A 15,642-nucleotide genomic window follows, 5' to 3' on the forward strand; every position below is an offset into this window, starting at 1 on the left:
AAAAAACACCATGAAATAATACAATATTTAAAATGAAGAACAATTTTAACCAACATAAATATACTACTAATTCAATGGGAAGTGTGGGTCTGCTTATTTGGGATTATAGGGCTAAAGATCTTTTAAGCCTGGAAGGGAATTCACAAACTGATTTGCTTTTTGCCACACTTGTGCTTGTGTATATACAAGTGATGGGTTCCGGATCCCGTTCCAACTGATATGTGGATATCCACGTGGATGCCCGCAGCATGCGCATGCATCTTATCGCCTCCGCAACGCGCCAACTGCTCAGCGGAGCATTGCGCAGGTGCTGTATGTGCCATGCAGGTGCGCATAAGCCTTAAAAGACAGGTAAGGAGCTCGGGTGGGTGGGCCCTCCGTAGCACCGTACTGGAACAGTATGCGGTGGGCTCCGGTATGCCCTTACCAGTGCATACCGCCTGCAACCCAACACTGGTATATACACACATGAATATCTACCAAAATTGTTCAGCAACCAATTTGGTGGATGTACTTTATATATGGGAAGAATCAAAGCAGCGGGTGAATTCTCCTTCAGACATTATACTGTGGTTCCATTTGAATTAGTGTTAGCCAACTTCCACTGATTTTGAATAGCTAGGAATCATGGAGACAAGTCCCCCCCCCCCAACCACCCACTTTTAAAGCTACTTTAAAAGCAGTCCTTTCCCTACTCACCCACAGGCCCTGGATCACGTGGCTGTGAAAAACATCTGAAAGGCTGTTTTTAAAGCACTTTTAAAAACTTTTAAAGACTTTTAACACACTATTTTACAAGCTGACAGCTGCTTTGCAAGCTGGCACCACCCCCTCTCCTACTCACCCACCAGCCCTGGATCACATAGTTATGAAAAACATCTAAAAGGCCGTTTTTAAAGCACTTTTAAAGACTTTTAACACACTACTTTACAAGCTGGCAGCTGCTTTTCCTCCCACCACTCCACGGACCGGATACTTTGCATTGGCGGGCCGTATCTGGTCTGCAGGCCATAGTTTGAGGATACCTGTCTTAGATTTTGTTCTGAGAGATTGGTAAAGGACTATATAGTTTCATGCCTTTCCCCTACATTTGATTCATTATAGTTTGCTTATCGGAAGAAATGCTTTATAGATGATGTACTTTCCTATGTGCTTCATCTTAGTTTGGCACACCTGGAGGAGAAGAATACTCATGTATGAATGCGGTTTATTAATTTTAGTTCAGCGTTCAACACAGTCATTCCTCAGCATTTGGTGAAAAACTGGGCCTATTAGGTTTTAATACTCCTTTATGTAACTGGATACTGGATTTCCTTATTGATAGGCCCTAATTTGTGCGAGTTGGAAGAAAAGTTTCTAACTCCATCTCCTTGAGTAAGGTTCCCCACGGGGCTATCTCGTGTCCACTATTGTTCACCTTGATGACCCATGAGTCCTGTGCCAAATCTGCTACAAATCACATTGTATGTTGATGACACAACATGGCAGTGGTGGGTCTTATCTGGGACGACAATGAAGATGCATATAGAGAAGAGGTGAAGGCTCTGGTGGACTGGTGCAATAAAATTAAACTGGATCTAAATGTTAAGGAGATCATCATAGATTTTAGAAAGAGCCGACATGGTCATACTCCACTCAATATCAAGGATGCAGCTGTAGAGGAGGTCAACAGTATTAAGTATCTGGGGGTGCAGATAACTAACAATCTGAATTGGTCTCTTCACACGTCATCCTTAGTGAACTGTGAAAACCAGCATCGGCATTTCCTGCATCGGATGAGGAGAGCACATCTTTCTCCTTCTGTCCTGGCCACACACATTATGGTCTGTTTCTGTTGCTCCCCTCTGGGAGGAGATTTTGAAGTATTTCTAACAGGACTACCAGATTCTGTAACAGCTTAATTCCCTATGCCATCCGTCTGGCAAACTCACAAGATTAGTTTCTCTTGCCATGTAAATGTATACATCCGAACCAGACTGTGTTGTTTCTCCATGTCATATAATATATGTGGGTATATGCATAATTTTGTTCGTATGTATGTATATATTTATTTTGTCATATTTGTGTAGTGTATATTAGAGGTGGAGACCCTTTGAGAGCTTTTTGCAATGAAATCTCCTGTTTATGTATGCTGATTAATGTACATTCAAAGTGACAATAGTTATTAGAAGTTCTAAAAAAAAAGTCAAGGAAAATAATAGCAATAAATGCATTACCACATAAGGGAAGGAGAAAGACACATAACATGTAAACCCAAGAACTATTATATAGAAAAAGGCTTAATTATAATGAAGCAGCTGAACTTCAATAAAAGCTTCTTATTCTTCAGTAAAGCAACTTATCCAAGAGAACTTTGAGCTTGACTCTCTTCCGCTAGCTCCTAAGAGCAGGTTTTATTTTCTAGAGTGAGATTTATTGCCAAATTCTCAATGAAGCTCTGCCAACAGGAACTTCATTGCCCATCTGTCTTACTAAGTGGTTCCCATAAAAATCATCTGTAGAAGATTCTTCAATCTTCTAAACATCATATATTTCATACATAAGATGCATAGAATTTACAAAGAATAATGGCTATGCATGTACCCATCCAGAGCAGGGCACAGGTTTCCTGGTTCAATCACAAGATGCAGAGAAAGATCATAATGAAAATATACTTTAAATAAACATTAATGAAAACTTGGCAAAAATATTTTTGTGTTATCTTAGTGACAAACTGTTTAGATTAAGCTACAATTCTTTTCATACAGTTACATCAGCACTATTCCTTGAATTTTCTCCAAACTTCAGTTGGAAATAAAATTCTCATCTCCTTATTTTCTTTCATCTAATTTGTGAACTTTTCTGAACTAGCTTAATATTTAATTTTCTATGTGTGAAAAAATAAATGCTTTAAAAGAAAAGAAAAATAAGATTCCTTTGAAAGAGAGAGGGAAGGGAGAGAAAGGGCAGAGAGGGGGAGGGAGGGAGTGGGAGAGAATTTACCATTTATATGGCAGATAGATTCCACTACAGAAATTTTAAATTAAACTAATGCATATGCCAATTTTTAATTACACTTTTAATTAAGTTTAAACTACACTTCTAAAAATTCCCGATACAAAAACTATAATAAATACAGTACCCTTTGTAATAGTATCTGCAAGTATTAAAACATAAATATTACCATTCTAAGCATTTTATGATTAAAGAAAATGCAAGACATTAAAATATAAAATACTGACATACCTCTGGAGCCAAATATTCTGGAGTACCACAGAATGTTTTCATAGTAGCTGCATCTGTGATTCCTTCTTTACAAAGTCCAAAATCTGTAATTTTTATGTGTCCATCTTTATCCAGCATTAGATTTTCTAACTGTTTACAAAGACACACAAAAAAGTCACTTAAAGACAAAAAAAACCACCTGCCATGTAAGAATTATATTACAATTTTGCTATCAATAAAAGTAATAAATGACAAATCTGATATTTTTAACTTTTTTTCCTTTTTTTCCTAGTTTTTTTCCTAGTTTAAAGGTCACTTGAACTGATTGAAGTTACAGATTTATTTATGTATCTTTACTCCTTTAACCCAGGGCGCTGTTTCCATTTTAATATATTCCCTCATTTACTCTTTCTGAACAACCAATAATGGCTTTTAAAATAATATTATTCTAAGAAAAACAAAATACCAGCATATCTATTAATTACCAGTACATACACTATATTGCCAAAAGTATTCGCTCACAACTGCTTCTGATTATGTGGATGTGTGAGCGAATACTTTTGGCAATATAGTGTATCATTATATCTAGTTTGATATTTACTTTCTTCATTTATATAATTGCTATTTTTATAGCATGATTTTTGGACTAGGCAAATCCTACACAAGATGTACTGCTGAACATGAAGGTACAAAGATGATTTTTTTAAAAAGTGGCTAATGGTATATTGATAGGCATATGTGTGCATCTTGTTTCATTGGTAAATACACAGCCATTTAACCTTAGAAGGAATAGCAGCATACACTTGCAGGAAAAAGCATAAATGCAGAAGGAACTACTCTATGTAGTAGTATTCTATCTTCTTAAACATGAAAGAGCGAAAACTGGAATTATGTGAAACAGTTAATACATTGTACAGAAAAAGCGAAATGACAATATAATTAGCTTCTTGTTTTAATGAGCCAAATTCTGTACTGCAGGCAATTGAATTCTAAAACTGCTAGGAAACGCAGTTTAATGTATTCATATACTGTGGCCAAAGTTCATTATTCTGTAATTATATAGAAACTAAGGTGTTTGCAGCAAGTCATGAAGACTGAAACATTATATTCACATATGTGGTATATCATAATGCAAACGCTATTATATAATTAAGAATTTATAAAGTGATTTCTGATACAATTACATAAATCATGAGGTTTGAATCAAGATGCTATCACTCATATTTTAGCAATTGCTCCCCTTGCTAAATCATCCATGGAAGTTTCTTCATCATATTAATCACTAATCAGGGTGACAGATTGCTAATCAAGGAGAGAAGCAACCTAGAACTAAGGAGAAATTTCCTGAATGTTACAACAATCACTCAGTGGAACAAATTGCCTCCAGAAGTTGTGAATGCTCCAACACTGGAAGCTTTTAAGAAGAGATTGGGCAACCATTTGTCTGAAATAGTATAGGGTTTCCTACCTGAGCAAGGTGTTGGACTAAAAGACCTCCAAGGTCCCTTCCACCTCTGTTTTTCTGTTCTGTTCAGTATGGTAATAATAACCTTAGTTGCATGAAGAACATGATATACTACACTGACATTAGAAGCACTGTTGTCATTAATATATATGTATAACAGTTAAGTATTAACATATTAAAGATTTTTGCTTCTTTCCTTTTATTTGAATCATTATAAATCTTGATATACTGCATCATTTCAATTTCAGTACAGTAATAGTTATATAATTAAAGATTGTTGACATTCTAATGTCATGGTGGCGCAATCATTAGAATGCAGTATTGCAGGCTGACCCTGCCCACTGCCAGTATCCTGACTAATTCATGACTCAGCCTTCCATCTTTCTGAGGTCAGTAAAATGAGAACCCAGATTGTTGGGGGGCAATATGCTGACTCTGTAAACTACTTACAGATTGATACAAAGTACAATGTAAGTGCTATTACTAATGCTATTGCTATTTACACAGCTTGGAGTATTGAAAATAGTCTATATTAAATGACTCAGAAGAGACTCCTCCCCAAGATGATTACTGAACAATATGAACTTTTCTTTTTCCTGCCAATGATACGCCACTTTTGCTGCCAAAGCTGGTACTTTGGTAGTGCTGCTCCATGGATTTGAATGGGAGCATTTAGGAATGACCCAAGATGACTTTCAGAGACCGTGAGCCCACCTGGAAGGGGAAGCTGGAGGGAAGATTTCAGTTCCTTCTGAAAGCAGTCAGAAAGTCATGGGTATCCATCTTTCCTCTTGGCAGGTCCTTTTCTTAAGCATGCCTGAGTTTAAACTTCACTTTTTGAATCTTTTGTTTTATTTTACTTTTTATCTTTAAAAGTTGACTGGCTGGTTGAATGCAGATTTATTTTATCCCCCTGCTGGACCCTATTTGTTCATCTTCTCTTTGACTGGTATGCTATTGTTCTGAATAACTTTTGCTTTTTCATAAAGAAATCATGTCATATTGTGGAATAATGAAAGTGTTTTCATTTGATTTACATCTATTTTGGACTCTCACTACAGGATTTTTGTATATTACTAATTTGTAAAATGTTTGAAGTTTATTTTTTTAATTCTTTTTTAAATTTTGGATTGAAATATATAGAAAATATATTCTCTGGGGGTTTTTAGGTTGTTTTTTTCCATTCTGAGGATGCTTTTTAGTTATTGTTCTCATTCTGAGGATTCCTGTGTTCTTTTATCTATCATTGCCAAGTTACACAGAGCAACAATTTATCAGGATAAAGACAAGCAAATGTGGCTGACATCTGAAAAAAAACTGTGGCCAAATGCAATACTTATTTGAAATATTTTTTAAAAGTTTGATGAAATGATAATGGTTGTGGACAATATTCAGCTGCATCTAGCCATAGATAAATTAAACTCACAAAAGGAATGTGATCTGAAAGCAGTAAGTTTGTTGGAAAGAAATATGAATGCTACAGAAGTAGAATTCACAGACTTAGAACTAACTGATCGTTCTTGTATAGAAAATGGCAAAAAACCACCCATTCAATATATCAAATTTGCTCAACAACCATGGTGCCTTTCTTAATGACCATTGTAAAAATGATTGCTTAATGACCACAATGACTTACAACAGCAATTCTGGCCAACTGTGGTCCTAAGTCAAAACTATCTACATTTGTTTAAGCATGCTTGACCTGCTATAATGTGGGCCTTGTGAACCACCTGTAACTTCTAATTACTCCTCATGAGGTAGTAGAGAAATGCAGAAGGAGAGGGGGGGGGGGAGAGGGAGAGGGAGAAGGAGGAAGGGCCATCTGTTTTATGTCTTACACTCCACACACTATAGGAAATGACTTGTTCATTTGAAAGCATCATGGGGCTTTATAATATAAGCACGAGCATCTTGAACTTTATTAACTACCATACAAATATACATTAAAAACCTATCCAAATTCTCAATGAGAATTCAAGGTGATACATTCTCAGGATCGTTTTGAAAAACTAAATCCCAAACAATGCATTAGTTGAAAGTTTATTAGTGTAGCAGATACTGCATGTCCACGACTAACTATATTCACAAGTAGGAAAGATCACAATTGGCATTAAATATTTCAATTCTCTGAAATGTACCATGGATTTCTTTTCAAATTAAATTGCTTGATTTGTGATTGCAGAATCATACTTACTGAATCCATTGCATTTGCCTTGAAATATAATAGGGTGGATAAAAATCGATGATTTTTTTTTCAAATTTATTTTAATAAAATGCTTGTGGAGTAAAAATCTATCTAAAGATAGTTTTCTATTTAAGATACATTAATAATTTAGTTTATTCAGCATGAAATGGAGCTTAGTTATGAAGCATGAGGCTGTATATTCTATAATATTGGGACTGTCAATGAATCAACAGAGGAGGAGCTGCTGTGGGACAGAGATGACAGTTCTTTAAAAATTATGATTTAAGTCAAGTTGATTTAAATCAAGCCTTTTTACTAGTGATTTAAATCGTAGTTTAAATCGTGATTTAAAACAACCTGATTGAAATCAAATCCACCATGAAATGTAAATTGGCTAAAATTGTACATAAAAAGCAATATACAGTGGATATAAAGTCTTCACACCGCTGTTAAAATGTTTTGTCTCATTTGATGACATTTCTTCCCACCGTTGTTATGTGAATCACTGCCGTTGTTAAGTTAGTCACACACTTGTTAAGTGAATCTGTCTTCTCCACTGAATTGCTTGTTGGAAAGTCACAAAAGGGGACACTGCAGCCATCATACATATGAATCAGTTACCAAGTAACTGAATTGTGGTCTCGTTACCATGGGGATGCTGCAACCATCGTAAGTGTGAAGACAATCATACTTCACTTTTTTCAGTGTCATTGTAATAAACAGTCACTAAATGAACTGTTGTAAGTTGAGGACTACCTATATTACAGGAAGTATCTTATATGTACCCAAATATGCAAGACCTTGTTATAAGTAGGAATATGTTTCTAAGGGGCATTGAGTGATGACATCTCTACTGTACAATATTTCAATTTACAACTTCAATGTTTGTCTTGGTATGAAGAAATTAATGATTATTATTAGTAGAAATGTGCAAAAATAATAGTTGGTGTAATTTTCATACATGGAATAGTTGCAACACATGAATACAAATATTCAAGAAGTTTTGATCTGCACCAAAATGAAATTGTTGTTTTGTTCCAGATACTGACTAAACCATAGAAATACTGGGTAGTTCTTGGAATGCAAAGAGTAAGAGCAATAAAAGCCCACAGATGTCAATGGCAGCAGCTAAGGGAAGAAGGGAAGGGAGGGCATTAGGAAGTTAAAGGACAGGAAAATAGAGGTTCCGCTCAACAGACAGCAGCTGAGAGGAAGAAGAAAGAGAGAAAATGGAAGAGTAGTCTTTCTACTTCCTCATGAAAATCATTCTAAGATTTTGTTTTGATTAAAACCTGGGACAACACAAACATTCTGGTGGATTGCTTTGTTTGATTTTAGAGGATTTTTTTAAAAAGTATTTTCTATTGTTTGCACTTTCCTAGTTATCACAACAATATTTCAAGCACACTTTATCAGTCTGGTCCCTAATTCTCTTCTCCAAATCTTTGACCACTAAAACTTTGAGTAGAGAGAGGCCAAATATATAAAGAGGCTTGATTACTGATCAAAAAAATGTCTGAATATAATTTTGTTAAGGAGATGGTAACAAATTCCAATCCGATTTCAAGTGACAGTAATGTCAATATGTAAGCTTTTTGAATTTTATCCAGTAAAACCATTACAAGCATCTGAAGAATAGATGTGTATCCACATCATTTAAAATAAAATAAAAAAATATATTCAATACCACACAAAATTCATACATCAAACACAAAATACTTTCTCAAAAGCCTTGGAAAAACTATGGAAAGAATAGGTATGAACTACATTTTTTTGTCTGTCAATCAACTGTATCTTATAGAAAGGTATAGAAAGCATTATGCACAGTGACAATTTTCCACAATGGAAAGAATTCCTGGTTTGTTGGTTATGTATTTATTTAAACCATTTATAGATAGCCCTTGTACAACCACAATTGGGACCAGAGTTTCTATCATTAAATATCAGTAAGTAAATCATCATATCAATGATCTGATTTAACACAGTTGTTAAATGAATCATATGGTCATTAAGTGAATTATATGCGTGCTAAGTGAATCCAGTTTCCGTAATTGAATTTGCTTGTCTGAAGCTGACTAAGGAAGTCATAAATTGTGATAACATGACTGCATATTCTAATCATTGTGAATGCGAGCCAGTTGCCAAGCACCTGAATTGCCATTATATGACCAAAGGGGAAAAGCAATGAACATATTTTTAAGGTTAGGTCATAAATTCATTTTTTCCAAGGCTGCTGTAACTTCAAACCAGTGGTAGATTGCAGGCGGTACACCCTGGTACGGACATATTGGAGCCTGCCCGGAGCACCAGGTACCGTTCCGGTACGGAGCTCCAGAGGGCCCACCCGCCCACGTGCGCTCACCTGTCTTTAAACCTTTTAGCGCTTCCACGCACACACATGGCGCGTACAGTGTCTGCGTGACGCTCTGCCGAACAGCTGGAGCATCGCAGAGGCTTGCAGAGGCATCGCTGGATGGTAAGACGCAAGCGTGTGCAGCGCGCGCATTCATATGAAGGACGCCAGGCCCCGTTGCAACCGTACCAGTTGCAACAGGGTCCGGAACCCACCACTGCTTCAAACCATTGTTAAAAGAATAATTGTAAGTCAAGAACTACTTGCATATAGCTATCCACTCACAGCAATGGTTCTGGGCAATGCACAAAAGATATACCAAATTATACCAGTGGTATGCAAAAGATATACCAAACTATACTATTTCACTGCAATTGAACATGTTCACCAATGTTTTCTATGCCATTTCTATACTTCTATACTTTCCTTGTAAAACCAATATCAAAAATAAAAGTTCTAATTTCTGGTATATATAATCTGTTTTAAATATCTCCTAAATATTTAATTTGCTAAATAATAAAATTCCTCAACTGAGCAGCCTAGAAAAAAAAATATGCTATTTCTGAGGACCTAGGTTCAACCCTTTTGTACATATTTCTTTCCAGGCTCCCCTGTTAAAATTGACTACAAATCCCTTATACCAGTGATAGCGAACTTTTTAGGCACAGAGTGCCCAAATCAGAACGCGCACTGTAGAGCGCTGGAAACCCGACAACTAGCTGGCCAGCGGGCATGCGCACCTCGGAACTCCAACGATTGCTGGCTGAGCTGGGGCGATGGTGCACATGCCCATAGACAGGGCTCTGCATGCCACCTCTGACACGTGTGCCATAGATTTGCCAACACGGCCCTATACCTTCTAGCATAAAAATCCAGTTTGACTTTAACTACATTCAGTTTTAAAGTACTACAAACATATTGAGAGTTATCCTAATCAGAAATGGAAAAACTCAACATAGATTGTGATCAAGTTGAAAAATGAAAGGGGGGGAAAAAGAGAAAATTAATTGCTTTAGATCTAGTCACTTTTCCAGGTAACAATTCAATTCTTTCACCAGAACATGCTATCTTCTTCCAATATAAAAGAACATAGATGCTCCTTTGGCAATGACATAAGATCACAACTCCCATGCATTATGTAAAGTGTTATGGGATTTTGACTAACCTAAAATGCAAAGTTTTAAAACAGAGTAACACTTTCTGAGCTACTCTGCTCAGACTGAACTGCACAAATGTGTCCTTTGGAGTTACTAATTAAGTGTGTGTGTGTCTGTATGTATGTATGTATAGGTTGAAATAAATTGCTTTCCAATAGTGATATGTGACAGAATACCAAAAGAAAACTAATATTCAAAAGTTTGGGATATCATGACAGTGTTACTAATACCTATGTTTTTATTGTACATGCCTTTCTTCTTTGGACCAGGCCATCAAATGACATCTCCGTATAACTTAAATAAAAAATCATCCAAAAAGGAAAGAGACCTCAGTAATGTGAGTATAGTATCTCATAAGGCGCCAACTTGGTAAATTCAGTGAAAGCTGAAACAAAATAGCAGCTTGCAACCATAGATTGAGATTTTAGGTATACCAGAAACATGCATGGAAAGCAGAAATTATATGGTTACCTAAATATGAGCCATCACTAGCTGAGCATTTGGGAGATGCAGTACAGTTGCCATCAAGTTCTGATGGCAACCAGGTGGGAACAACCAAAGTGAAAACATCTGCCAAAGAAGTATAACAGTTTACTAAGTGGGGGAAGCTCCCACATTTTATAGGATTTTGTATCACAGGTAATCTCTGACTTATGATAACAATTATCATTGGAATTTCAGTCGCTAAGCAATATAATCATAAAGCACAATCCCACAGTGACGACAATCCCTGCAATTCTGGTTTCTATCATTAACTGAATCCCAGTCATTAGGTAAGGCAATTTCTGCTGGCTTAAATTTCAGTTAAAGTATCAAAGAGGATGACTATTCTAGTCTCTGCTTGAATATATCCAGTGGAAGGAAACCCACTTTTCTGAGTAACTTAGTCCACCATAAAGCTTCTCTTCATATAAGGATTCCACCCACTCACCCCAAATTTCATTCAGAAGATTTTAAATGTTCAAGTTATTAGACTTAACAATATTCTTCATTTTGTTAAGTCTAATAATTTGAACATTCTATAGGCATTTATAGTTACTGACTTACCTTCTTGCAGCAAACAACAAACATCAAACAGCCTGTTTCAGTTTAGCCTGATTAGAAGAAAAAAAAATCTGCCTCTGCCTCCCAGCAATTTGTCCCTTGCCGCAAAAATCAAACAGTCCGCTTCATTTTCAATTTCAGTTTCCCGATGATCAGCTGTTTCAGACCTCCCGATGATCAGCTGTTTCAGGCTGCAGGGATTGCCATAGCCTATCCTGCAAGCTCCATTTTCCCATTTGCTGCAAGGAGGTAAATTGCTGGGAGGCAGAGGCCAAAGGTGGGGGCTGGTGGGTCGGTGGGGGCTACATTCGGTGTATAAAATCCCCCAAATTTTCACCCTCTTTTAGGGGGGGAAATGGTGGACCTTACACGTTTCTTAAGATATCCCTAAGGGGACGTGCATAAGCGCATCAGCATGCCTACTGTCCCTGTCCTACTGTCCCTGTCCTACTGTCCCCATTTATATGTACTCTTTTTATGTGTTTACAGCTATGTTTTGTTTATTTATATCCATTTATTTGTGCCATTTTTTCATGTATTTTCATACTTGCTTCCTTGTACTTGTTGACAAATAAATAAATAAATACTCTGAAAAATATGCTATGTAGATGGGGAAGACCTAGCCCAGGGAATTGCAACCTTCTCTGTCTGCTTCCCTATAACTTTGTGCAGAAGACACTAAGGAAGGTTGCAAATGGTGTAACCATTCGCAGGGCATTTGGCAATCACTCATAAGTGTGAACAGGTTGCTAAGCACCCAGATTGCAATCAAATAACCACAGGGGTGCTGAGATGTTAAAATTCTGTGGTAACCATCATTCGATCAGCACCATTATAACTTGGAACTATCACTGACCAAATTCTTATAGATCAAGATCTACATGAAAATGAAATAACAGTAGGTATTACAAGTAACAGGATTGCAAAGGTAGTTAGGTTCTGGGCTGTTGAGGATAAATATGCAACTGGAAAGAATATTTGCAAACTGTAAACCCCACTTATGTGATTATTCTCTTTAGTGATTAATATCTAGTACATTTTCCTGTCAAAGAAGCCCTTCATAGTCCTTGCTTTAATCAAATAATGCCAATTATTATGGATTATTTAGGCACTGACATGCTTCACAAAATATGAAACCACAGTGGGGAAGTATGAAACATTGTACTTACAATGAAAATGAACTTCTAACAAAACATCAACCCTTAAGTTTGATTTACCCAAGTTTAAAGTAAAACAAAAGAATCCTCAATGTGTCAAAGCCAGTTGCAATGAAGGGAAAAAACCCTTCCAATCCTGTCCAGCTAACTGAATATTCAAAATAAACTTAGACAAAACAGCTCCTCTTCCGAGGTAGGTTAGCACTCAACATTCTATTAGAACAATTAAAAACCAAAGTCCCTATTTTCATTTATGGAGTTTAATTAGAATTGAAGCATTTATAAATGGTTTTATATGTGTTTGATGAAAAAAAGCAACAGAATTATCAGATTCCTTTATCATACCACTAAACTGAATCTTTCTTATGAATTATTTACACAAATGCCAAGTTATACAGTTCACAATATAAAATTGAATAATAAGCATTTTGATGAACTTCAATCTAGACCGCAATTTTCTGGTTACTTTTTTCAAAATAGCATAACTTTCATAATTACTTTGTTTCTCCCAATAGTCTCTTCAAAAACAACATTTTGATTACTTTTTTTTACCTTGAGATCACGATATACAATCTTTCCAGAATGCAGATAGTCCAAAGCAGACACAATTTCTGCACCATAGAAGCGTGTGCGATCCTCAGAGAACACCCGCTCTCTCGACAAATGGAAAAACAGCTGCAGGGTAAACAGCAGGGACAGGATTGCAATAATTACAGATTTAGTGGGGGAAATTAACACAAACATAAAACACCTCTCATCACCATATTGTGATGATAGATAGTGTACTCTCAGTGGACATTCAGCACTCTTAGATAGCAGCTGGTTTATCTTTTCCAGGTTTCCAAGGGGAAAAAGCGAGCTGTTAAATCAGCATTTTAATCAATATACCAATCTTGTTTAAGGCATTTTCCTTGCTACCCATTTAACCTTCAGTTACCAGAGGAAAAATGTGCATCATCATCATTCTCTACTTTTTTCTTCCAGCTCCTCTTTCGCCTTGTTTTTTTTTTAAATTTGTAGCAAAGAAATTAATGTAGGAGTTCTACCAATCCCTCTATGTCTTTATATTAAACAAAATAATGAGTATGGTTTAAAAAGTGTGTTTGCGGTCACTGAAATCTAGGCATTAGAAAGGACAATTTAAACAATCAAATCCAACCCCTTTCAGATCAGAAATTTCAGTTAAAGTATCAAAGAGGATGACTATTCTAGTCTCTGCTTGAATATATCCAGTGGAAGGAAACCCACTTTTCTGAGTAACTTAGTCCACCATAAAGCTTCTCTTCATATAAGGATTCCACCCACTCGCCCCAAATTTCATTCAGAAGATGTGGATCTATTACTCCTTTTCTGTGCTTAGAATCAGAGAGAACATAACTTGAATTACTTATGTGTGACTTCCCCCTCCCCAGGAATTTAAACACTGTTCAGTTTTTCAACATTAAACATATTCAGCATATTACATCTTTTTTTTTACAAAGGGTTAGTTTCTTCATCTTGTTTCCCTTCCTGAACTTATCCAGATATGAATATTTTTAAAGTATGATGCACAATATAGGTAGTCCTCAAACTTATAACCACAATTGGGATGAGAATTTATGTTGCTAAGAAAGGCAGTTCTTAAAGGAATAGTGCCCATCTTTACAACCTTTTTGTCATGATTGTTAAGCAAATCAATGCAGTTGTTAAGTGAATCATATGGTCATTAAGCAAATACAGTTTCCCCCATTAATTTTGCTTGTCAGAAGATAGCTGGGAAGATAGCTGGTCACCAATGGTGATCACATTAGCCCAGGATACATGCTAGTTGCCTAGCACTTAATACATGCTAGTTGCCTAGCACTTAAATTTGATCACATGACTATGGGGATGCTGCGATAGTTATAAATGGTAGGACGACTGGTTGTAAATCACTTTTTCAGTGCAGTTTTAATTTAGAATGGTTGTTAAACAAATGGTTGTAAGTTGAGAACTGCATGTACTGTCATAGTACTCAAACTGAGGATCTGAGTAACACAGAATAAAGTGGGACTATTACTTTCCTCAATTTGGAAATAGTTATGCAACCTAAAATTGTATTTGCCTTTCTCAGTGTAACATGACACTTAGTTACATTCAGTTGGCAATCAATTATTATTCCATCATATTTTTTATAAATGCCATTAGTCTGTAATGCTCACTTCAATGCCAATGCATTTGATTTGTTGCCTAAGGGAAGAGCATTTGTTTCTTAAGCTTCATCGCTTATTTTCAACCATTCCTCTATCTCATCAGGATCAATTTAAATTGTATTTCTCTCTTGTAGAATATTTGCAGTGTTAGAGTCATTTGCAAATCTGTTAAGTTTATCCTTCAATTTTTCAAGTTACTTAATACCAGAGCACTGAATCTTAGCATACACTTTTCTTCAACTGGATCAAGAATTACCAATGAGCACTCTTTCAGTTTTTGAGATAGCTATATATGCGGTTCAGTTCTCATGCATGCTACCTACACATACAGGTAAAACTCAAAAAATTAGAATATTGTGCAAAAGTTCATTTATTTCAGTAATGCAACTTAAAAGGTGAAACTAATATATTAGGTAGACTCATTACATGCAAAGCAAAATAGTTCAAGCCATGATGTGTCATAATTGTGATGATTATGGCGTACAGCTCATGAAAACCACAAATCCACAATCTCAGAAAATTAGAATATTGTGAAAAGGTGCAATATTCTAGGCTCAAAGTGTCCCACTCTAATTAGCTAATTAAGCCATAACACCTGCAAAGGATTCCTGAGCCTTTAAATGGTCTCTCAGTCTGGTTCAGTAGGAATCACAATCATGGGAAAGACTGCTGACCTGACAGTTGTGCAGAAAACCATCATTGAAAGCCTCAAAAGGTAATTGCAAAAGAAGTTGAATGTTCCCAAAGTGCTGTATCAAAGCACATTAATAGGAAGTTATGTGGAAAGGGAAAGTGTGGAAGAAAAAGGTGCACAAGCAGCAGGGATGACCGCAGCCTGGAGAGGATTGTCAGGAAAAGGCCATTCAAAAATGTTGGGGACTTTCACAAGGAGTGGACGGAGGCTGG

At 36.3% G+C, this 15,642-nt stretch overlaps 1 protein-coding gene across 5 annotated transcripts in view; it reads right to left on the bottom strand.

Moving 5' to 3' along the window:
- The window catches only part of AKT3 (AKT serine/threonine kinase 3), a 177,926-nt gene that overhangs the window by 31,245 nt on the left and 131,039 nt on the right, over positions 1-15,642 (bottom strand). For 4 of the 5 annotated variants that reach the window (XR_014174615.1, XR_014174616.1, XM_081944067.1 and 1 more), the window contains 2 exons: positions 13,118-13,240; positions 3,226-3,354 (listed from right to left, as the gene is read on the bottom strand). Coding sequence is in view for 3 of the 5 variants with exons in the window: in XM_081944067.1 (XP_081800193.1) it covers positions 3,226-3,354; positions 13,118-13,240 (252 nt within the window). In the remaining 2 variants the exon portion in view is untranslated. The remainder of the gene's footprint in view (positions 1-3,225; positions 3,355-13,117; positions 13,241-15,642) is intronic. The other variant, XM_081944068.1, reaches the window with a different exon arrangement.

Source organism: Natrix helvetica (genome assembly GCF_964273705.1).
Source record: "Natrix helvetica genome assembly, chromosome: 2".
In the NCBI taxonomy this organism is placed as follows: Eukaryota; Metazoa; Chordata; class Lepidosauria; order Squamata; family Natricidae; genus Natrix; species Natrix helvetica.